Below are 26,150 nucleotides of genomic sequence, written 5' to 3'. Positions count from 1 at the left end.
CGGTCCGTCGCCATCCTAGGAAATCAACTGTGCTTACACGAAGACTCGTTCAGGATGCAGAGAGTTAACTTCAGTACGGAGACGAAAGGAAATCCTACTGTCACAGTCCTGGTTTCGTTAGTCATTTACCGGTAGAAACAATCGGTTAACGTCGAACTAGCTTACGTATTATTTTTTCTACTTGGAAGCCGTTTACACCGCCGGTAACTGGAACGAATTGCTGCGTTTGGACAACCGGTAACTTTGGTAAGTTTGTCGTTTAAAAAGTAGTTTCTCCTCATTCTCATAACGAACATTAAAATGTAGCTAAGTTACAACTGACTGCATGAATGCTGCATATCAAGCTAGTTAGAAAACGAATAGCTGCTTTTTTTAGTTCGTTATTCATCAAATTCATACAATGCTAACTATTGCATTAACGTTACATTAGCTTAACCAACACTTCCTCCTGTTCTTTCACTTCAAACATACATTTTGTTAAAGGACAGGTTTTTCAAGTGTGTCTTAAAACAACAGTCAGGAGCCCAAATGAACATGTGAACATGTTTTTCTTGCTGTAATCATTCCTCCTGTTCATACTGACCATTAGAAGATCCCTTCATAATGACCTTACAATGGAGATCCACAGTCCTCCTTCTGTACAAAAAAAATGTATTTAAAAGTTTATCTGAAGCTAATATGAAGCTTCAGCGTCCAAATGAGTCAAATCAAGTAGATATCTTTCAACGTTACAGTCTTTTTAGTGCCAAAGTCCCTCTTTTTGTTACTATACTTCCACCTGCAGCTCAACAGGGAAACACTGTCCGAGGAAACACAAAGAGGGAATTTGATGCTAAAAAGACTGTAAATGTGTCAGATATCCACTTGATATGATTAACTCAGACTGCTGAGGCCTCATATAAGCTTCACAGAGACTTTTAAATGACTGTGTGGACACACTGTGGATTTTGGCCTCCATCACTTCCATTGAAAGCACATTTTGAAGGATCTTTTAATATCCAGTATGAACAGGAGGAATGATTACAGCGAAGAAAACATCTTTCACTGTTCATATGGACACCTGACTGTTGTTTTGACACACTGGAAAAATTGTCAATCCCAGAATACAAAATATTTTATGTAAATAATTAAAGCCACAACTTATCTGAGATTCTTTATTGTGAGTTTAAAGCCGGAACTAATGGTTATTTTCATTATCAATCATTCAAGTATTTATTTTGACTAGAAAATGTCAAAAGTTACATCTTTAAATGTCTTGTTTTGTTCAACCAACAGTTCAAAACCTAAAGATAATCAGTTCAACTGTCATTTAAGACAAAGAAAAGCAGCAAATCCACATATTTGAGAAGACGGAACAATGAAATATTTGCTTGAATAATTAATTATGACAAGATTATTATCTTTAATGCTTAAATGAATGTTTTTCTTTGTGTCACTTTAGACTCCTACACTGTAACATCTGTATAGCATCTTAAAGTGTGTTTGGTACTGAATTCTTAGCTTACTTTACTTTATATGCCAACCATAGAGAGATGATAAATATTACAGCAGGGACAGTGAGTATTAATGTGTAGTATATATTATCCTAAGCAGGGCTCCAGCAGTGGTGGTTGACAGGCCGGTCTGTCCGGCTCTGTGAAGCCCAGCTGCCCTCCTTTTGTTCCGGCCACACAAACTGATTAGCATGCACCATCCTGCCGGAGCATCTGTCCCTGCAGACGCTGCTTTTGTTCCCCATTTAAGACTTGAAATTTGGCCCTTTATTGTCCAACTGTCCACTCATATTAAAAGCTTTCAGATGTGTCAACCACCCCCCCCCCCCCCCCCCCCCCCCCACCTCCCCTCTCCCTCCGCACGCAAATGTTGACCCTAAAACCTGGACGAAGTTTAGTCTGGATGGTCGCCGTTCAGGCTGTCAGTCAAATTATAGTTGAAATCATTATCATCATATTAATAAGGAAATATTCAGATTTGGATATACGTCACAACATGACAAATATATGCAAAGTCACATAAAATGTCAAGCTGATGTTCAAGGCAATCAGCTGGGCACTGTAGTTTTTAGTTAACTTTACTAAAAAAAGGAGGAAATTAGTGTATTTGTTGGGGACTATTTTCAGCGGTGGATGAATCCAGATTTCTTGCTCTAATGAGTATTTCTGAGCAGGACAGTGTGTGAAGTCTACAGTCCTACCTCTGTGTAAAAAAAAAAAAAAGTATTTAAAAGTTTATCTAGAGCTGAAGTTTCAGCCGTTCAAATGAGTCAAATCAAGTAGAAATCTATAAAAACAAGTCTGTGCACAGCGGTGCGTCTCTCCTGGCTGCCAGCTGCTACAGCGTCAACCACAGTAAACCAAAAAAAAAAAAAAAAAGGAGCAAACTAGTTTTACTTGATATGACTCAGACTGCTGAAGCCTCACATAAGCTTCAGATCACACTTGAAAATCTGTAAACTTATTCTTTAATTATCAGATACACTTAAATTTCCTGGATGAAATTTAGTTTAAATACAACACACACTCTCTCTCGTACACCCTTCCTGTCTTATCGAGGCAGTTTGATGTGTTTGACAGTTTGCTCACTGACACTTTGCAGCCACAGACTCTTTATCGCTGTCTGTTGCCATGGTGAACTGGGTTAGTTGTGTGTGTGTGTGTGTGTGTGTGTGTGTGTGTGTGTGTGTGTGTGTGTGGGCCGGGGGGGTATTTCCTCTTCAGAGCTGAAAACACACCCGTCTGGTATAACCCTCCTCAGAGTCTGTCAATCAGGACTGGAGTTAAACAAGACCGGGTCAAAACCTAGAATATAGCTGGACCATATATGAAACACTAGAGGGCTTTTAATTTGAAATGACAGATATATGAATCGGCAACAATTGACCAATCACCTTCATCACTCAGTCAGTCATGGATGTTCATGTTTATAGGGTTGGTCCCTGCTGTCCAGCCAAAAAAGACACCGAACACATGTGATTTATACACTGATAAATCATTAGCATGTTCACCTAGACACATTAATGATCACTATACCTCTTTCACAATGGACTTTCCGAACACAGGTGTAATCAATAATATCAATAACGGCTGCAATCCATTGAGGTTATCAGCTCCAGGGCCCTTGTAGTGCACATGTTGGCGTACTGACACAACTAAATGTTCATGTTATTGGTTACACCTGTGCTTTTTCTGCCACGACAAGACATAAAGTCTTCTGTGGAAAAAGTAAGGCTGCAAACTAACGATTACTTTCATTATCAATCAATCTGCCGAATACACAATTAGTCAATCTATTGTTCAGACTGTAAAATGTTAAAAAAAATAGTGGAAAAATGGCATTCACAGTCTAAAATATTAACATGTTCAGTTAAATCTCAAATATGAAAACAGTTGGAACCATCAAATATTTGGCATTCAATTGTCAAAATAGTTGATTAACTTCTGCAGCTCTATAAAAAAGTCACTAATTTATCTTTGTTGACTCAATAACCACTACGACAACTGTACATATTAAGACTTTACTGAAACTTCTGCTTTACAATAACAATAAAAAAATGCCTTTTAAACCATTTTAGATCACATCCCTGGTCATATTGTGCACCTATTTAACAATATATGCCCCAAAAAATTACAAAAAAATCCATTTCTTTGTATTTTTATATCAAAATCCAATCATGTTTTCTTCCTGTAAAACTAAATATGATGTGTGCTGATGTAGGCTTGAATCAACCAATTTCAACCAATAATATCATGACATCCACCCATCAATGAAACTTTTAGCAGCACAGAGCTCAGATTCATTGTGATACACCAACTTTCCAACGTTCAAATCAAATTCCTCCCAACGTTATGTCCCGCCTGTCTGTTCTGCTTTACTCGGAAATACGTCATGATATGGAGGTTGGAGTTTGATGGTAGAAAAGTCTTTGTTGTTTAGTCTGTTGAGCCTTTAGGTCGCCGTCACCTTCGCCGAGAGCCTTCAGCAGAACGAGTGCAGATGTTCTTTGTCAAGCAGTCGGCAAGCTGTTCCTTGGTGGTTGATCTGCTGGATGATCCCAGAGTGGATGAGCTCCTTGACATCGAGGTGGAGTCTCCTCTCTGTGACTGATTGGGTGTAAAACAGACAATCACTCTTTGCTTGATGCTGTCATGTCCACCCAATGTGCAATCACCAAAGTCACTAAAGTCTCTCCTGCTGAAATACTTCAGACAACTCTTCTGATCCTCTTTGACTACCAGGGTTTAGGTAGGAATCTTCCATCTCTCCCATCAGCATGATCAGGTGTCCAACTTGAGTGCCTCCGTCTGGAAGGTTCCCCAAAGAGAGGAATCACTGAACGCCACCAGTTTCAGGGAGCTGTCTTTCCCCAAGTACTGAAACCTGAGGGTCACCTCTTCTGATTTCAGTTTTCTGATAACTTTGTTTGCACAGTGCAGGGTCTGAACAGTAATATGCTTTGGATGCCAGGATGGATATGTCACACATTGTGTCGGGTTTACTCTACCCACAATATTTACTTGTATATTTATTTGCTAGCTTTCAGGGATGACTGTTGTAGAGAACGTCTCTGAACCACCCCAGATGAAGTCATCCACGTGACAAGCAAGGACTCCCATCACACTGCAGGAGCCAGTAGAACACTGCTGGTGTAGTAGTGTACATAGGTGCCCCCATGCCAACAAATATCATTGCACTATTTTGGCTGATGACCATACCTGGACCTTTCCACTCCGTACAATCCACCTGTTTGTGGTAGACTTTGTCCCTTGTTTCATATCAGTCATCAATGGGCCGCAGTTGTTTACGAAGGGCTCTTTGGATCTTCTCAGAGCATTTGGCTTTTGTAAATGCTCTCCTTGTAGCATGTAATGCTGTGATGTGCTGGACTATCCAAGTACTCCTGCTAGTGCCTTCTAGAGCTGGCAGCTTATCAGTGAGAACTGAAGGCTTCAACAACATCTGTCAGTCTCTCATCTTCTGTCTGTTTTGCATGTTCATTTTTGTGTGGACAGTCCTTTGCCCAGTGATATGTTCTTTGGCAAACTGCACATCTTGTTCTCTTGTATCTGTCGAGTGGATTCGTGCCCTTTGAATTTGCATTTTGAATTTGCAACCTTGACCTACTGTCTCGTTTGCTGTTCACTTGCAGAGGCTTGGACAAGTGGTAAGCGCCAACTGTTTGTCTTTTAACATTAAGTCCAGCAGTATTTAGTAGCTTGAAAGCTAACACAACATCTGGAAACTCCATTTTGAACTTACCTATTCTGTTGTACTGACGTTCACATTCGACAATGTAATCCACCAGCGAAACGCTATTTTCTCTTGTGATCCAGTCAAACTCCGTGTACGCCTCATGCTGGTGATCCTTTTCCTCTTTCAAAAACATAACAGTCCAATTTTGTCAGATGTGTAGTCACTTCCTCATGGTGGTTCAAATCCTCTGTGGCAATTTCTAGTTTACTGTCCCTCACTCTTCCTGTTAGCGATAAAGCAACCGCCAAGAAGATTTTAATTTAGCAGTGGAAACCTCCACATGACATTTCAGTTGTTCACTTGATTCGATATTTTCTGGACATTTCATGCCTGCTACTATCTTCAGCGAGAATCAATAACTCACAACCAAGGGCAGTACATTTGTGGACAACATTGATAAAGAACGTACGGGATCTTAAAACGAAATGTGTAACTAAAGAACATATAGCTGTTGGTGGTTGGGAAAGGATTGGGGAGTTTGGGGGCTTAAATTTTGTTGTGTTTCAAAGAAAACAGTTGTGTTCATTGATTTCACATGTTGAATTCTTAAACTTTCAATAAAAAAATGAATGATTAAAAAAGAATAAAAATACATAAAATATCTACGAATCTGTAGCATGAGTCGGTTCAGTTTTAATTTCTGGGTCAATTATGAGTGAATTCAGCAACTATGGTGCCACATTTTGTTTGCAACTTCAACAACGAAGCATTTTGATTTCATTACGCTCTGATTCGCACTTCTTCTCCATAGCAACAGCGGGCGAGACTCATGGGTATTGTAGTATTCTTAGCTGTCCGCCAAAATCACAGACAAAACATGATTTCTCAGAAACAAAGTTGAAATAATTAAAACTGGTGGTCCTAATATAAAGCTTTAGGATTGTTACATTATCCAGGAGAGTCCTGAGTTTCTATGTTAAATTATATTAGAGATATAATAAAAAGGAAAAAGTTAAAATGGGAATACAGAATGGGCAAAAACACAGCTTCCGCTTCACAGCTCTATATGTTGATGAGGGAGATTATTTTGTTTTGTGTTGTCTTTCTATCAGCCGTTAGTGAGTGAAACACCAGACCTTTGAATCCCCGAACAAAATATACAAGCAATTAGTTGACTTACTATCTGTTTTGCACTAATAGGAATTTCAGATGTGTACCAACAGATGTCAATCGAATTGTAAATGTGGGTGACCTCCGGTAGGTGCACCAGGTTTGACTCCTGATAGCATGGTCTGCATCAGTCCTTGAAATATGAGGCTGCACACAAGTGCTCGGTGCAAACTCTCATGTTAAATGCAGATGTGTAAACTATAAATTGGGCTTCTCTGGCCCAGTGTTGTAATATAGGGCACAAAACTAGCACCAGTCACCATCCATATGCTGGTAAAATATGCAAGTGGCTGGTAGATTTGCTTCACTCACCAGCCAAAAAACAATGGTAATCTGTTGAGTGGCTGGTAAAATTTGAACATTAACTATCCATTTGGCCAATGGACAAAAAAGTTAATTTTGAACCCTGTTGTAATATCTATTAATGTGATGAATAACTCAAAACAAACAGCTTAAAAAAATGGTCCCAAAATGTCATTTTATTGTGCCAAAGTCCTCCATGAAGGAAGTTATCCATCGTGAAGTGAAACTGACAGTCGTGTTGTCCCAGATCAGACCAGGTGATGTTGGTGAGCCTGGTTGTTCGCTGCCTCCCTGGATAAATAATTCAGAAGCTGAAATTCACCACCGTTCACCATCTGTCAGGTTAACTATCACACTGTCCTTAGAAAACTGCACTCAAAAGGAAAGAATTAATGCATGCGTGTAGATATCAAATGGCAGTTTGATTGTAGGTTGAAGACGTCGTCACATAAAGCTGAGGTCAGACTGACTGTTGTCTCTCAGCACATTCACTGCTGAATTATTATGTTATTTTCTCTGCATTAAATGTTCTGAATGAAAGAGGAAACATTTTAGAGCAGGAAAACACTCAGTAAAGTGCAGACATCTGTCAAGGCCTAATAATCTGCCGCCAGCTTTTATTTCACAGTTTATACTGAAAGAAAAGTAAAATGTGACAACGCAAATAGACAAATAAAGCAAAGACGCTTCCAGTAAATGATGTCAAAAACTTAAATGGAAATGCTGACAAACTGTAGTTGAAACTCGGTTGTGTGAAGAGCAGTGACTCCAGCAGTTTTGTGTTGTTCAGGCTGATTAGACACCATGAGATCTGAGTCACAAGCGAAGGATGAAATCAGTTTGAGCCGCGGTGTGAACAGAGCGACGTGTGATTCACCTCGCTGCGTCTCCGTCACGAGAGGAAAGACTCACAAAAGGACGGTTGTTTTGGAGGAGTGAAGTCACTTTAGAAGTTGTCCTCCTTATCTGGTGTCCCGTTACAGGCAGTGAATGGATCTCTGTCCCCCTTCATTTCACTGGCTGTATTCATGGCCAGTGAAATAAGCTCTGGTCATGATGGAGTGTTGGGGCCGGTTCAGGGGGGCTTCTCTCCTCACGATGCGGCGAACTATAAATGTCTTTCAGCCACTGAACCCATCAGATTTCCTGGTCAACACGGCAGGGTTTCCCTCAGGAAATTGGTTAGCGGAGGTGGTAAGAACAACACTGAAGTATTATTGAATTGAAAAAAGTGTGTTTTAGCTGATTCATGGTGGGTTTCAGCCACAGGAGGTTTTGGAGGAACAGATGGATCATCTTAAAAATAACTCTCTCATTGGGGTCATTGATGTAAATAACATGGATCTACTAACTTCAACTTTTCTGCTATTAAACAAACAAGATAAACATGATTAGTTATTTTTCCATTAACTGGAGCTGTAAAAATTAGTCAGTCGGCAACTATTTTGATCATCGATTCATTGTTTAAGTCACTTTTCAGGCAAAAAAATCCAAATATTCTTTGGTTTCAGCTCCATTAATGTGAGGAGTTTCTGCTTTTATAAGATAGTAATACAAATATTGTTGGGTTTTGGACTGGTGTTCGGGAAAAAAACGAGGAATTTAAAGACGTGAGCCTTACCATCAGGGTTGGAGGCAAAATGCCTCTAAAAACTGTAAAATTGCCCTTGGGTTTGGGATAACGGGGGCTTTTAAATGCCCTTGTGAAATAAACAGTTAGAGACTTAATGTATTTTGCAAAGCATGTCCAGATTTTTCTCGGTATTGAAGGTGTGACTTGGAAACGTCTGGGTCAACCAGGCTTCTGTACCTGCACGACCCCCCTACTTCCTCCTTTATGAGCGTTGTGAGGTTGTGAGGCAGCCGCGTTAGCTGCTAACAGTAACGTTACCAACAGTAACATTGCAGGGACAAACATGTAAAGGGTTATGTTCGTCTGCTGGAAGAACCAATCGTAAGACTCCGCTGATGACGTATTTGAATCCGCAGCTTGTTCACAATGCTTTTGCGGGTGATTTTCTTCTAGGTTGACTACTTTGGGGTGGCGGGTGGTGACGCTGTTCGTAAGTCTTGTTGTGTGATTGACCAAAGTAAAGTTTTGTTTTTGGAAATTAAATTGACTTTTCTCCTTTTTTTATAGGAAAGTATATGCAGTCAATTTTGACCCCTAACACAACAGATGTAACGATAGTTGTTCATTTTAACGTATAAGAAAATACAAACAAGTCATTTTGTTCATCATTAGCCTCTCATGATCTTGTAATATATTTGGCAGGATGAGTGTTGTTTTTGCGGAAAAAAAACACAAGGAGATGGTTTTTAAGAAGTATTATGTTTGTCTTATACCAGATGAAACCAGAAACAATTAAAACAATGGCACACTGTTATTTAGAAGAGGCGTAAATGTGTGTGTGAATTACCCTCCTTTGTTCTGCACAACCAGTCTCTGTACTTTTGTTAAGCCTGTAATAATTCTGTTGTGGAAATCTTGGGTCAGTCTCGTCTCGTCAGACCTCTCTGGCTTGGACAAGCTCCTGTGTTTTGTGCCTGGCTTAGCCTCCTTTCGGATGAAGTCTTTCATCGAGTGCCAAACGAGCTTGATAGGTTTCAAATCTGGTGACTCTGGTGGAGTTTTCACCCAGTTCATTTCCCTCCGAGGTTATGCAAGCCTGCAGTAGTGGTTTGGATCATTGTCCTGGAAGAAGCGATGATCCGCCTGGTGTATGGTGCTGAAACTTCTTTTAATGATAGTGTAAAATATTGTCTGTCCATGATTCCCTCAAAGATGACCAAAGGACCTGCACCATGTCGTGAAATGATTCCCCAGACATGGAACTTTAAGGGATGTTTGGGCTGTGGTTTGGCAAAAAAGTGGTCCTTTCTGTGGAAACTAAACAGGGCATAGAGCTTCAGAGCTACTGTGGTTTCATCCGTAAACAGCGCATCATGCCACGTCTCCCCAGACTCGATCCACCGAAGAGCTTTCCATCGCCTTGCATCTTTGTTGCAGTCTTTTATCATTCGGTAGAATTGGGTCTTTCCAAATTTCCATCCAAGGTTTCTGTGGTGTGGTGTGGACTGGTCAGGGTCAGTGGAACATCTAAATATGCATCAATTTTCTGCTGTACAGCTTGGGGGGGTCATCTCATCGTTGGTCTTTGTCATCTCATCAATGGTAGCCAGGATATTACTGTGGAAATCAGACAAAAAATAGACAAAAGCAACAACAAAATCTTAATTTATGTACAGGAACGCTGTCTGCTACCAGACACAATTTATAAACACAAAGATTCAGCATCTGTTTATTAATATTTATAAAGTTCAACCACTGTTAATTTTCTGCTGCTGCTTTCATGTGTTTGTTTTGTTTTATCCATATTGGGGGAAACCATACGAAATCTCATTGTATCTGAGTATAATGACAATAAAGATCATTCATTCATTTTGTACACCAAAGAAAAATCAGTGTGCTTCTCAGATGTTGTAGAGATTATAATAAAGGGGCGTGCGCACAATTATGTCAGTCTGTCGCCAGACAAGCACCAGATTTGTTTCACGCAGGTTAGCCAAGAAAATAAAAATGTTTCAAGAACTAATATATGTACAGGCTATTCCAACTGATGAGATTGGCAGGACAGTCATTTGGCGTTGGCATGTTGTCACCAAAACAACCACCACGTCCTGCGTTGATGATGTACTTTCCTGTTATGTCCTTGTCGCGGACAGAAGATATGTGGTCAAATGTGTCCCAGACTACCTCAGTAAAGTGGTTTGAGTGATCCGATCATAATATATCTTGGTGGTCGTTTACACTTGTATTCAGCGCTGTCCACTTGTGATCTAATCGGCCAAGACGCATTTTAAAACCAGGGCTGTTTTAAACTGATTGCACCATTTAACAGTAGAGTTAAGGTTGAATAGAGAGACAGTTTTGGAAATGATCCAAAATGCCCCTGAAATATAGTTCATGAGGGCAAAAAAGCCCTTAATTTCCTACCTGGCTTACCATTAACTTTGTAACTATTTTAATTCATCATATGCTTGTGTTTCGTGCTTCTTCTTCATATTTTTCATTCTTATAAATATTCAATAATACTCATCAATAATTTTGATAATTTGTTCAGTTGTAGCTTGAAAGAGAGACGATATTGATTAGTGTGAAGGTATTTCTCCAAAGTCATATTGCACTTGAAGGTGAAGTGTGGTCAAGACGTAATCTCAAAGCATTTAATGTTTCATATAAAATGTCATATATATGGAACTGTATAGTAGGGGTGGAGCTGAATATAAATAGAGGGGTTTTACAAATATTTATTTCATACAAATATTTTGTACGATTCGTCTTCGGGAAGAAATAAAAGTTAACAACGTGCAGGTCGGGACTTGTAGTGTAGTGAGGTTACATCGCTGTCTCTGTGTTACAGGTGTTTAAAGAGCTGCAGGTCTGTGTGTCTGCTGGAGCTGAGCTTTGGCTGAGTGGTCAGTGCAGTCGTCCGTGGTCTGGGAGACCGGGGGTTGGAGACCTGGTGTGGGAGCCCTCCTTAGCTAAACCACATCCAAATTTCTCAGTTGAAAGCCAGTATTGCAAATCCCAGTGAAACATGGTCTAAATGTAAAGGTTTAATCAACGTCAACTTCAAACAGTCAGTGAAAAAACATCTTTTCACCAGTGACCTTAGCCGTGTTTATAAATGTCTTTTCAAATGCTCGCTGTTCATCATCAGTAATGTGAAAACATCAGATTTCCACACAGTCTGAGGAATAAAAAAACTGTCTTCCTGGTATTAGTTTGGTTATCAAATCCAAGCGTCTCTCCTGATTGGCTGCTGACGGCGCTGTCAGCTGAAGAGTCGATCAAAGGTAGTTTAGCCAATTTCGCTAACGTTCAACACCGGAGCTGAGCGCGTCAGAGTCGGATCATTCCTCTCTGTTTCCATCACAATAAGGTCATTTTAAGACAAGACTGTAAAAGTTTACAGGCTTCTCGACTGATGATTCGACTCATCAGCGTTTAGAAGGTGGTCTATATTTCTACCTTGAGTCCTTTTTTGCACAACTTAATGATCCTTTAACAAGACAGGACTCGGGAAGACCAGAATATATGATAATTACTAGGGATGTGCAGAAGGCCCAGTATTTGTATTTGTATTTGTATTTGTTGAGGCAGCAAAATTATTTGTATTTGTATTTGAATAAAGGTGGAAAGAGGCTTAAAAATCCTGTTTTTGTTTTTATTAGGCTTTTAATGTTAGAATATTAAAGTGTTACAATAAGTCTTCATGAAACGTGTGTCAGTAGTTCAGCTTTATCTCTGGGGAACACCCCCAACTCCGGGAGTGATGTCCAAATTAGGAAATGTGCGTCATGTAGCAGGTGGATGTGACTCCCCTTGTTGAGACCTGGTGACAGACGTAACAGCGTAGCAGAGGAGAGACACTGAGATAGTGATGCAACCGACCTGCACGCTGGTATTTGACATGTTTTTTTGTTTGTTTTCCCCCCGAAAACAAATAATTTGTATGAAACAAATATTCGTAAAACCCCACTATTTGTGCTTTGCCGAATAACGTATTTGTATTCAAGCACACCCCTAATAATTACATGTCTCTGTTTTTTTACTCATTTTTAGTTACAGCGCAGAATTTGTCACAACAACCAGCAGAGTTGTGTAACTTGTAGATTGACGATGATGTTGGCTCCTCTTCGATCCCCAGTTTCTGTGTCAGTACATCAGAACTGGGCTTCTGAATGAATGCTCAGCTTGTTTTTTTTTTTTTCGTGGTACAAAGGATTATAACATCAGTTCCAGTGTGCTGCTAAGTGAGTCACCCCGTCACGGACGCAAATGGCCCTGTTTTACACCTAACAACCCCACTCAGTGTGCTGGACTGAATACATACTTTGTCTGCCACTGTTGCTCCCAGCTCCCAGCACAAAGACAAGTGTGGGTGTATTGTAGTAATGAATAGTGTTGTGTTGAAGCCTTTGTGTGCCTGTGTTTGTATGACTGTCTAAAGAGAGTTTTTTAAATTTTTAGGTGAAATATCCAAAGTGACGCCTTCTCTGACAGCGTGAAAAACATGAAGTCATCGTAGTTTCACCTGCATGAATCATCACAAAGTGCTTGTGTCCAGTTATTAAACTTTCTGACTTTTTTTTCTGTCTGCAGGTGATGTGTTGTTGTTGTTTTCCTGCGCCGATGGAGACTCTCTGAGGACGACGGAGGAACTTCAGTCCTCGGCGTTCTTCCCTCTGAAGGCTGCACAGATGTTTTCGCCTGGTCAGGAAAACATCTCCACCTCCACTGCTTCCACCAAAGGACCAGTCAAGTATGGAGAGCTCATTGTGCTGGGGTAAGATACTCACTCATCTGAGTCAAAGGCAGTGATGGAATAAGTACATTTACTTAAATACGCTTTGAGGTACTTTACTTGAGTCTTTCCTCTTTATGCTACTTGATACTTCTGCTCCACTACATTTATTTGACAGCTTTAGTTACTGGATACTTGTTTCCATTAGTCCATTAATCAGTCTGGAGATTTTCTATATTTTTCTTATTGTCAACAAATCTCATGTTTGGATCCAAACCAACAATGAACTGATCTACTAACAGGTATTGTGTGTGTGTGTGTATCCAAAGCCTGATAAATCTTACTCCTCTGTGCTGTAAACCTCCTTTGTTGTCCAAAAACTATTAAAAACACGTCAATAAGCCACACTGCTGCACTGGGTCACATGTTCCTTCATCCCTGAAGACGGTGGTTACCATAACTTGTTTAGAAATGGCTCCAAAGAGTAAAAATAGTGAACACGGAAACACGGTTCTGTTTACAGCTTCACTAGCTTGTTGTTGCTACATGTCACAACCTCTTGACTATAAATTTCTCAAATCACTCCAGTAAAATGTCAAGATGTTATGATATGTAATACCAAAAGCTAGTAAAGCTCTGTAAACCGTGTTGCACTCCTGAGGGTTACTATCTTATCGGCTCCAAAGAGTAAAAACAGCTTCACTAGCTTGTCGTGCTACATGTCAAATTTCTCAAATAACTTATCGCTATTTTTACTCTTTGGAGCAGTTTCTAAACAAGTCATGGTAACCACCGTCTTTAGGGATGAAGGAACATGTCATCCAGTGCAGCGATGTGGCTCATTGACGTGCTTTTAATAGTTTTTGGACAACAATGGAGGTCTACGGCACAGAGGAATAAGACATATTGGGCTTCGGATACACATAATACTTGTTAGTAGATCAGTTCATTGTTGGTTTTCGATCCAAACATGAGATTTGTTGACATAAGAAAAATACAGAAAATCACTCAAGGAAATGAGGAAATACTCAAGAAAGTAGAGAATTGTCAGCCAAATCCTTTAAAAAAAAAAACACATATGAAAAGCTTATATTGTTAAAGATTAAACCAGTGACCTCCAATAATAAAGCAGCGTCTAGTTGTGACTCCATTGACAACTATTAGAAGGATTGTTATGACATTCATGTTCTCCAGAGGACAAATCTTAAAGAATTTGGTGATCCTCTGACTTTTCCCTCCAGTGCCACCAGCAGGTTGATATTTTTTGGTTTTCTGTGAAATATCTCAACAACTATTAGATACTATTGTTGGTCTTACAGCTGTGTTCCTCTAAGTTTGCCCACATCCTTTTGGTTTAGATCATTTGAACAAGTTTGTCCAGATAAATTAGATTAAACAAATCCGTTTATTCGAGCATTTTTTTATGTACAGTGTGAAATTCAATCCGCTGCTTTTTGGTTTCACAGCAGCCTAAATCCAGTTAAATGTGCCGAGAATCTCCACCACAGCAAAGAATGCAGCTGACTGTGGACACAAGTGAAAGCCTGTGGTTCAGGGAGGTTGTGGCTGCTGTGGTTTTCAGACCTTTTGTTTGCTTTTTTTTTTTTATTATTGTGTCCACATGTGAAATTAAACTGTCTGGGAGACCCTGTAACTGCCACTTATACTGGTCATAAGGTTTAATTTTCAAGAGCCATAAAGTTTTTGAGAAAACAGAGGTTTCCTCACTGAGGTCTGGGTTTTTTTGTATCGTATAGTGGAGCCACAGTAGAGTTGGGGTGGTCTGAGTTTGTCTAAGAGAGGAGGTGGCTGTCACTTTATCTGAAACACAGGAAGTTTGCATTATCCCGTGAAAGAATGGATCGACTCATAACTGAACTCCAATGTTTACTTGACCCGCGGCTGGCAGCGGTCTGGCTCTGAAGATAACCTTCAGCTAAACTGACTTTTAATTACAGCTACCACAACATTCAGCTTTTCAGGACCAGAATAATGTTCTTCATGATGATTTGCAAAATAAATGTAGTTCAATTAAAGCTGTGTTTAACGGGCTTCCTGTTGGCTCAGATGGATAAATTGTAAAAACACGTAACCACAATATCCTGCTTTTCAATCTCGACTGAAACTGTTCATCAGCCTTTTCTGTCCTACATTATGTGGGAAATACTCTTGTTTGCCCTTTTACCTGTAGTATGAATAGAGGGCCACAATGTATTTAATAGGGCTGCAACTAACAATCATTCGTTTTGAGTACAGTCTAGACCTGCTTTATGTGAAAACTGCCCTGAGATGACTTTTACTGTGACTTGGCACTATATAAATAAAATTGGATTGAATTGAAAAATCGTTCTTTAAAAAATGTCAGAAAATAGCAAAGAAAATTCCCGTTGTAGTTTCTCAAAGACCAAAGTGACATCATCAAATGTCTTGTTTGGTCTGGTCAACAACCCAGAAACCAAAGATATTCAGTTTACTGTCATTTACACATAAAGGCATCAAATCATCACATTTGAGAGGCTGAAACCAGCAAATGTGGCTTTTTTTCTTAAAAAATTCCTAAAACAATTCTTCGATTATTAAAACAGGTGCCTTAGAAATAAATTTTCAGTCAATCGACTAATCGTTGCAGCTCTAGTTTTTAGCGTAGCCTAGCACAAAGACGGGAAGCAGTTGGAAAACTGCTAATCTAACCTCATCAAAAGAGATAAAAATCCTCCTAAAGCAGCTCCAAAGCTGATTTACATGTTGTAAAGAATCAAAACTGAAATCCATTTCTGTCTCCAGTGGTGGAAGAAGTACTCAGATCCTTTACTTAAGTAAAAGTACTAATACAGCAATGAAAAAATACTCCATTACAAGTTAAAGTCCTGCATGAAAAATCCTACTACAGTAAAAGTACATAAGTATTATGAGCTTGATGTAGTTAAAGTATTGCAGTAAAAGTAGTGGTTTGGTCCCTCTGACTGATATATTATTATATATGACATCATTAGATTATTAATAGTGAAGCATCAGTGTTAGAGCAGCATGTTACTGTTGTAGCTGCTGGAGGTGGAGCTAGTTTACACTACTTTATATACAGTTAGCTAGTTTAGTCCAGTGGTTCCCAACCTAGGGGTCGGGCCCCTCCAAAGGGTCAGTAGATAAATCTGAGGGGTCGTGAGATGATTAATGGGAGAGGAAAGAAGAAAAAACAAAGAAGAAAAAACTATTTGGTGGAGCTGTTAACAACTCATAGACATGTGAAATGTGACCCCGACTACACACTGCTTTTTGTAAGACGTCAAAAGCCAAAAAGGTTGGAAACCACTGGTTTCATCTTTAACAATGTGTTGTATTTTAAAAGCTTGTTATATTATCCATTGTGTCAAATCTTCATCTGAAAAGTAACTAAAGCTGTCAGATAAATGTAGTGGAGTAGAAAGTACAATATTTCCCTCTGAAATGTAGAAAGTAGCATCACATGGAAATACTCAAGTAAAGTACTTTAAAATTATACTTAAGTACAGTACTTGAGTAAATGTACTTAGTTACTTTCCATCAATGTCTGTATTTACAGTACTAGATGAATGTAAAACTGTGGGCTGATGTTGATATTCAGCTGTTTCTCAGTGTGACAGGAAACGTTTTTAATGACTTGGTTCAGCTATAATTTGGAAATATGAACCCGAAGGACGTGAACACAAACCTCCTACATACACACACAGAAATTGAGTCCAGTTTTTTGTTCTTGAGCAGCATAACGGAGCTTAAATCCAGTTAACCGTGTGACAAAGTAAACCACAGCTAAGAATGCAGCTGACTTCCTGACTGAAGGCCATTCACTGTGGACACAAGAGAGAGCCTGTGGTTCAGGGAGGTCGAGGGACGTCAGGAGAGTTGTGTCTGCTCTGTGGTTTCAGACCTTTTGTTTGCTTTTGTGTTATTGTGTCCAGAACTGAAATAAAGCCGTCTGGCACCCCAGACTGTCACAATCTGTCGTCACTGAAACTCCACATTAGTGTAAACCAGGACTGGACGATGATGGATCACATTTAAAAACAGAAAGGTTTCATTTTTAAAAGTGTGTTAAAAATATATGATTTGATTTGTACGTAAGAACACTCACACATGCTTAAAACACACTTTTATGTATGTTTATGTGTGTATAAAATATTCTACCTGTTCACTGAACACTGCTTTAATCTGTTAATCTGGCTTCTCTCCGTTGGCTCCCTGTTGGATTTAGAATTGATTTTAAGATTTTACTGATCACTTTTAAAGCACGTGTGGATTCTGGCTCCAGTGTATGGCCGTAGATCCTCAGGTGAGGCCCTTATGTCTGCTCCAAAGTCGAGGTTTCTATCTAAAGGTGACCGCGCTTTTGCCATCAGGACCCCTCGGCTTTGGAATGACCTACCTGAGGAGATTCCTTAAAACTCAATTTAATAGTCTTTTTACCATCTTTTTCTATCTTTTTACTGTTGTAGCGACTACTTTTGCTCCTATATGTGACACGTCCATACAAAACCATCCCGAAGTCCAGATGACGTTTTACTGATGTTTTATTGAAAAAACAGACAAAAATGAAAGAGTCTGACAAGCAGCTGTTGGACAAAAAAATATACAAAAAATGCAATCTGACTGTGAAAATAAAATGATGAACAAACAGACGATGGTGACGGTCAACAGAAAATATCAGAGCTCTACCGACTCCCTTTGTCCAAAACTCCCGCCACCACCTAAGTGAACAGGTAAAATAATAGGAAACCACACCCACGTAAGCGACGCAATACGTGATGCCCACGTCAATATATAAACAGAAATAACAACATACTTTGGCTCCTACAACTGTCTTTTTATCTTTTTTACTGTCTTTTTATCTTTAATCGTTTTCGCTCTTCTGTGTCTTTACGTCTTTTGTCTTCTTGTCTTAACTTTATCTTAATTTTATCTTGCCTTTCTTGGTTTTCTTTTGTTTTATTGCTTTTTGAACAGGCCTATCCTGATTTTGTTTCGTCTGTCGAATCACTTTATAACCTCTGTTTTTAAAGGTGCCATGTAAATAAAGTTATTATTATATTTATTTATATTTTACATAGATCTTCTGCATCTGCACAGATGGTAATAATTTCATTCTCTCTCTTCTTTCTGCTGCTCGGCAGTTGCAATTGAACCAGATTTAAGGCAGTTGCATTCACTGACATTGTCTCCTACACAGTTTAAAACACAGTGGAACAATTTATGTTCCCTTTTAAATGATTTCTGCCACAGTTGTGTTGATGCCCCGACGACCCGTGTGGAACTTTTGTGACTGTTTTATAAGACACTTTCCGTCTTGTGTATCCAGGTGTAACGGCTCTCTGCCCAACGGCGATAAGGGGAGGCGGAAGAGTCGTTTCGCTCTGTGTCGCAGAACCAAAGCCAACGGCGTGAAACCCAGCACTGTCCACACTTCCTGCACACCTCAGGCTGCCAAGGTGAGAGCTCAACACACAGGTGAAAGTGATGTGTCATGTGTGTGAAACCCTTTTCATTGTTTTGTTTTTTTACCCACTGAGATAATTTCTGTTTGTCTTCTTGAAGGCGATAAGCAACAAGGAGCAGCACAGTATATCATACACTCTATCCCGGGCGCAGACGGTGGTGGTGGAGTACACACACGACAGCAACACCGACATGTTCCAGGTGTGTAGCAGCCATGAGCTCTACCTGATACTCCATTTATACCTGGCGTTAACATGCAGTCTGTATCTGGTTATTTGGATAAGGGAAAACACATGTTAATGCGATTGTATCTGGATGGATCCAATCAACGAGTCTTTGCATTTACACCCAGTATTAAAATATGTCCTTGTTTTCTCAGCTGTACCCACATTGTGATTGGATCTTAATATGCAAATTAGCTGGGTGGAACTTGGCGGACTTGTCAACAAACACGTCGTATCCCAGATCAAGGAAACTGCTGCCATAAGAACGGACGTCATTCACTTTTGTGCGAGGGCAGATTTCTAGCTGCTACTATTTGTAGCTTATCTGGCAGGAAGAGGCGGAGCTCGGTGACCTTTCAACTTCCTGGGATGATTTTTTTTATGGTCACACTGTACAGATTGCGTTTACACCTGCTGAGAGCCGATCGCAATGCGAGCCTGACCGCTTCCGGGTGTGGTCCGTCGGATCCAATCCCATTGAGATCGCAGTGTGTTCTGAGTGCGTTTACACCTGCTGTCAGGGACCAAGCAGTCAAGGCACAAGGAAACACAAGTTTAAATTTCAAAGTTGGGTTTATTTTCCCAAAAAGATCCAACAAATACACATAAAGGAAGGTAACTAAATTATTGTAGGGCCCTTTGACAAAACAAGATGTTATCACAACTAACAGACCTAACAGAAGGGTGAGACATGAGGGAAACCTATCTACTGGCTGAACAAACCAATAAACACACACATGGGAGGACAACATAAACTGGTCCTCGGCTTGGGCATCTGCATATAACCAGGCTCCACCCTCAGCCCCGTCTTTTCTGATGTACCTTTCACCACTCATGAGTTGAGAAGGGCCCCAAGTAAACAAAAGATGAACGTCTCCTGGGAAAGACAATATCTGCTACACAATGTCAGCCAATCTGAGTGAGTTTGCATTGGCAAAACCACTTGAGCTTTGTAATAAGGAGGAAGGCAAGTTTCCAGTAGTGTGGAAAGAAGTCCTTGAAAAGACCCAACCTTGGCCTGGCCCATAGCTCTAACATCACATATATGCAAGAACATAGAAAGGATGATAACAGGGAGCGTAACATACCATACGGGGGAAATAAAAGACTTATTCTCACCATGTCAGGGTGGATTTAATATGCTTGGAGCAAATAAAGAGGGTGTTTTCTTTGATGTAGAAAAGGCATGATGTGGAAGAAAGGTCTTAAAATGAGATAATATGGGTGTTTAGTGGTTAAGTGTATAATTGGATAAAGGATTTCTTATTTGGTAGGTCTATTTGGGTTTGTGTTGGGAATTCATTTGAAGCCCATTGCATTGCGGTTGTGTTGTGTCTGTTAACACGTCAGTTGGAAGTTGGGGGAAACAGTTAACGGCCAATTATTGGGCAAATCTGCAGAGCCATAAGGATTTACACCCTATAAAAAAGGTTATAGACGTGTGGTAGGAAAGCAACAAAATCAAAAAGCAGAGTTTTTGCACTGTAGTATCAGATATAACTTAAAGAATTGGAAATCAACGATTGGGTCATCAATCAAACTGTTTGAATGCCATCATGGTTACTGCCTCAACCAATGATAGATTTCTCCATAAGTACGTCCAAGCAGAAATGCATTCAATCGGCAGGCTTATATGAACACCATACTACGTATAAGGTGTGGGCATCATGTGCATATATTTACTGATGGGTCTTAAGATTCCAGAGAATGGAAAAACAAGTGGTGCATTTTATGTCCCAGAGTTGAAAAATAGTAAAAAGAAGAAACAAAGCACTACTGAGCGTATGTCAGTATATGCAGTTGAAATGATGGTAATGTTATTCGCTCTACAGTGAAGAGAGGAAGTCAAACTTCTGCGAATATATTACTGTGTTCTGACTCGAGTGCAACCCCAGCTAGTCTTAAAAAAAACCTCTTCAAGATGCAGACAGGATATCCTCTATGAAATCTTGCAATCTTTTCATAGAATTATTAGGCAAGGAATTGTTTTTATGGGTACCAGCTCATGTAGGCGTCCAAGAGAATGAAACCGTAAAACTTCCGGCCAAAAATGGATTTATAGGCAAGTAGAGTTGGCGATACCAATAAGTAAGACACTAAAGCTTTCATATGGAACAAAATTAAGAGGTTATGGGATAAACGTACTAAATGAAGACATTTGTGTCAGAGAGGGAAGGTCACTGGGGGAAAAAAGTATGAAAGAAGAGTGTCTGATTAGAAGGATTAGACTGAGACACACTAAATTAAATTAATCTCTACACCTCATTGGGAAGCATCCAAGCGGAACATGTGATGTCTGCAGTCAAAGGGGAGACTGTGGATCACGTCCTTCGTCTCTGTCCTAAATATGTAAATGAAACGACAGTTACTAAGGAACAAGAGATTAAACACACAAACCTTAAAACAATCTTCACAAATAGCTCCGGATATTTGGTTTTAAAGCATGTCTTCACCCATCGAAAGCAGATAAAAACAGGAACCTGCTTGAATCAGAAGACTGCGTAGAACATTAGAAGTTCTGGCGATTGAAGGCCAATATATATATTTATATATACTGAGGAGAAAATGTGGGAATGAAGAACAGGAGTAACTGCAGGGCAGACAAAGAAAAGAAATAGTGAGCAATAAAAAATAATCAGAGGTGACTGTCAGGACAAACAGAGTATTAAGCTTCATAATTAACCTTATTGAGTCTACGCCCAGCACTTAAACTAAACTAAAAGAATTATTAACAAGAATAATGTCCTGCTATTCTTTTATCATTGTTGGTTAAAATCTTGTAATTTGAAACTGTCAGTTTCTCATATTTCCAACATATTTACTTCCTCACAGCAACAGAAAATTATTTTTTTTGTTTCTTTTTTTTTGACCACCGTGGACTTCATCATTTATACAATGGGGGTTTTTTTCCTCTTTGCATAATCTTCTCAACCCACAGAAAACCATGAAGCAAAACAATGTGAGCTCAAAGGTCACATTTTATACTGCAGTGTGAGATAAGTCCGTTTTATTTATAAAGCCCAGTATCACATATCTCACATTTGCCTCAGCGGGCTTTACAATCATATTACAATAAAAATCTTCTAACTTTAGACCCTCGATTCAAATGGAAAAAACCTTTAATGGGGGGAAAAATGGAAGAAACCTCAGGAAGAGCAACAGCGGAGGATCCTTCTTCCAGGACAGGAAATAGATGTGTGAACAGAATAGACCAAGACAGCAAAATTACAGTAAAATGTTTTCATTCAGTAAATAAATCTAAGAAAGAAATGAGAAGCTACAACCATAAGAATGAATAAATAAATGTTACTATAAATAGGCTTAAACTGTATAAATAACCTGTAAATGAGGAATTTAAGAAAATAAATGTGTTCTCTCATTGACTCTCCATCTTTCTGGTACTTTTGTGTTCATTTCCAGGATCTTCTCTCGTGTAATTTGACCTGATTTGAGTCAAGCTTTAGTGGGTCATCCAATGCAGGCCACTTAATTAAATAACTTGACACAGTGTCATAATATACATACCCTGAAGATACACTGAAATACTCAAACCTAAATGTTGCTCGTTACTAGATCGGGCGGTCTACGGAGAATCCCATCGACTTCGTGGTGACGGACACGGTGCCCGGAGGTCAGGGCCAAGCCGACGGTCAGTCGGTTCAGAGCACCATCTCCCGCTTCGCCTGCCGCATCATCTGCCAAAGACACCCACCTTACACCGCGCGCATCTACGCCGCGGGCTTCGACTCCTCCAAGAACATCTTCCTCGGGGTAGGACGCGCTCCTCGCTGATGATTCATTATTTATATCCTGTGTAATTACAGACTAAACATTGAATTCTTTTCCGCAGGAGAAAGCAGCCAAGTGGAGGATGCAGGATGGTCAGATGGACGGACTGACCACCAACGGCGTCCTGGTGATGCACCCGCGCCAAGGCTTCATCCAGGACTCCAAACCCGGCCTGTGGAGGGAAATCTCAGTCTGCGGTAACGTCTTCATGCTGCGGGAGACCAGATCAGCTCAGCAGAGAGGCAAGATGGTGGGTGACCCCTACACACACGCTACACAAGCACAAGATCGTGTCCCTGAATATTAGGATTGATTTATGTACAGAATGTGATAAAATAACAGGAACACTTCTATCAATATCAATACAACATACTACAAACTACGGCTTCATAGGACACCATATATCTCTCTCAGGTGGTCACTTCCTGCCTGGCGTCGAACGAACAGTAACCCTGAAATCCCTGATACATAAATATGCCCAACTGTATGTTGTGTAGTTCAATTGATTCGGCAGGATTGTAAATAAACAAACAGAATAACACAATGTAATAATGTTTGTTCAGTACTGTTGTTGCAGGTTGAACTCCACAGAACAGGCGAGTCGAGCGGCTGCAGCAATAAAACTTCTTTTTCGTAAAAATACAATCATGACGCGCTCTGATAGCTAAATGTTTAGCGCACATGCTACATAACTACAACATCGCTGGTTTGATTCCAGTCAGGGACATTTGTTCCATGTCATCTCTCTCCTCCTGTTTCCTGTCTGCCACGTCACTACTGAATGTCCAATAAAGGCAAAAAAAAGGCAAAATAAATACACTCTAGAATTTGAATATCTAATGCTGTATTAGATACTCATTTATCCATCAACATGGATGCTAAACCCCAGAAACATGTTTAACTTTTGCAGTAAAACCAATTAAAAACCCTCAATTAGAGATTTCATTGCGTTTAAGAATCTAGTGGAAGAGCAGCGAGACAGGAAGTGATGCCTTTATTGGACAGGAAACGAGTGGAGAGAGAGGTGGGTATGGCATGCAACAAAGGTCCTCCGGTGTCCGGGGCGCTCCAGTGGTCTGAAATGAATTTAAACAGCAGTGGTTTGATGACCTGTATTCTTCTTCTCGTCTCTCCTCCAGGTGGATGTTGAGTCTAACGAGCTGGTGGACGGCTCGCTCATCGACCTGTGCGGCGCCACCCTGCTGTGGCGGACGGCCGAGGGCCTGGCGCACACTCCCACCGTCAAACACCTGGAGGCGCTGCGGCAGGAGCTGAACGCAGGACGGCCTCAGTGCCCCGTGGGCTTCAACACGCTGGCCTTCCCCAGCCTGCGCCGAAAGGACGTTCTGGACGAGAAGCAGCCGTGGGCCTACATGCGCTGCGGCCACGTGCACGGCTACCACGGCTGGGGGGGCCACCGCAACCCCGAGGTGGAGGAGGATTGTCAGGAGAGAGAGTGCCCCATGTGCAGGGCGCGGGGCCCCTACGTGCCGCTGTGGCTCGGCTTCGAGGCGGGCCTCTACGTGGACGCGGGACCCCCCACCCACGCCTTCGTCCCCTGTGGTCACGTCTGCTCGGAGAAGACGACGGCGTACTGGAGTCAGATCCCGCTGCCGTACGGCACCCACGCCTTCCACGCCGCCTGCCCGTTCTGCATCCAGCCGCTGAACGGAGAGAACGGCTGCGTCAGACTCATTTTCCAAAGCCCGCTGGACTAGAAACCACTCAGACTTTTTCCATCTGGAGCCTTAACCAACAGACAGCGTGATGCTTTGAGTTTTGGAAATTTCTTAACTTAATTTTTCATAACTTAATTTAACTTAATTTTGACCAATATAAGTACATGTTTTGGGTTTATTTCTGCCTTGTTTTTAATATCACTGGTCATTCAGGCAGCGTTGTCCTCCTGTGAGGTGACACAGATGCAGAAATACAGATTTGCCTTATTTATTCATTTATCTTTTCTGTCATGTTTTTTTTTTTTTTTTTTTTTTGTAAACCAATGCAAATATTTAACAGCAGTAACGTTTCTCAGAGTTTCCCTGTGACTGGTCCCAAACCAGCCCCCATCCCCTCCACTCCCGCCCTCCGTTCGCCATATTTATTCCCAATCAAATTAGCGCGGCGTGTAAGTGGACTGTGAACCCGGTGCAGGCTTACGATCAATCCTAACAGGAAGTGCACGTTGGACAGGAGAACGGAGGAAACAACATACAAATGTAAGAGTTCCGTCACACTTTTGTTTCCCCTTCACAATAACGTCACCGTCTCAAACAGGAGAATAACATAATAGCATATGTCATATCTCATGGTTATAGATGTTATGTGTTCACAGGGACAGTGGAAAAAAGATAAAAGCAGCTCATGAGGCAGCGAACGGAAAACGAACATCTATTCACCGAAAAAGAGAAATAGCGCCAAACATGTCTGGGCCTAATTAATAAACGAAGTTGATCTGTCGCTTTGTAATCCTTGTTTCTCGAAAATATGAAGCATGGTGTCTATCCGTTGCCATGGTGACGGCTGCTTTCTTGTTCAGGTAAGAGTGGCAAGCGCGTCCCATAATTTGCCCCGCCCCTCCGTAGACTGTATAAAAATATGGACGTCGTTACCGTGACGTCACCCGTTGGTTTCTGAAGAGCGGTTTTGAAGCTCAAAGCGAGCCGCTCCGGCCGTCGCCATCTTGGCAGTGCGTGACGTTGCCTAACTCCCAGCCAATCAAAAATGGGCAAAGAGGCGGGGCCGAATGGCTGAAACAAGCCACCTAGCGGCTGGCGGACCTGTCACTCAAAGCAGCCATGTCCTTCATTATGCTTAACTTTACGGCTTAATAAAATTTAAACGGGTGAGTTATAAATAAAATTCACCCCCGTACAGTTTATTTCTGCTGTAAAGTTGGGCAGTTTAACATGGGGGTCTATGGGGATTGACTCGCTTTTGGAGCCTCAAGTGGCCATTCAAGGAACTGCAGTTTTTGGCACTTCCGCATTGGCTTCATTTTACAGCCCCGGCGGTTACCGCTTGCTAGGGACTGGTTTGGGACTGGTTTGGGACTGGGCTAATCTCACCCTGCCTTAAAAAAAAGCCATTAACACGTGATCATCAGTTGGGTTTCAGTTGTCCCATCATGGTTGTTGTTACGGAGGCTTTTCTGTGGCAAAACACTGAATTTCCAAGCAGGGAAATGTGACAAAACTATTGAATTGTGGCACGAACTCCCAACTTAAAATAACATCTTTTTTTTTTAAATAGTGTTTTAAATTAAGTGACCTTCTGTCATTGCTGTCGTCACTTTGAACACAAATTAAATTTTCATGATGTTAATTGTCACAACATAAAAAACTATATCTGGGAAACTTTTTTTTTTTTTAAACTGCTGTCGAATGACTTGAAACACATTTAGAATTACTGTTTATGTTTGTAATTTTTTTTTTTCCCAACAAAATGTATGTGATGTCTACTACAGGCAGTGAATGACTGTATATTAGTTGTTAATGAGGAATAATCTCTGTCCTGTTAGATGATAGATGTTCTGCCAAAAGTGCTCTTAAAGGAATATTTCTATCCTGCTCATGTCAGTTTAAAGTTCATTAAAGATCACAGAAGCGCACAGAAAGACTCAGGAAACCCTGGAAAAGCATTATTCATATTGCATTATTGATACTGAGAGGATTGAAATAAAGTAAAATTCATTGAA

General features: G+C 40.6%; 1 protein-coding gene across 1 annotated transcript; it reads left to right on the top strand.

Annotated features, from left to right (window-relative positions):
- LOC137180291 (E3 ubiquitin-protein ligase pellino homolog 1-like) lies at window positions 1–26,150 on the top strand. The gene is made up of 7 exons (XM_067585601.1): window positions 1–246; window positions 12,833–13,016; window positions 18,304–18,433; window positions 18,540–18,641; window positions 22,238–22,435; window positions 22,515–22,703; window positions 23,593–26,150. The coding sequence occupies exons 2-7, from the start codon at window positions 12,931–12,933 to the stop codon at window positions 24,169–24,171; spliced, it is 1,284 nt and encodes a 427-aa protein (XP_067441702.1). The 5' UTR covers window positions 1–246; window positions 12,833–12,930; the 3' UTR covers window positions 24,172–26,150.

The sequence above is a fragment of the Thunnus thynnus genome, chromosome 3, assembly GCF_963924715.1.
Source record: "Thunnus thynnus chromosome 3, fThuThy2.1, whole genome shotgun sequence".
NCBI classification, from domain to species: Eukaryota; Metazoa; Chordata; class Actinopteri; order Scombriformes; family Scombridae; genus Thunnus; species Thunnus thynnus.
Note: the sequence above shows the minus strand (reverse complement) of the source record. Positions and strands in the feature narration are given on the sequence as shown.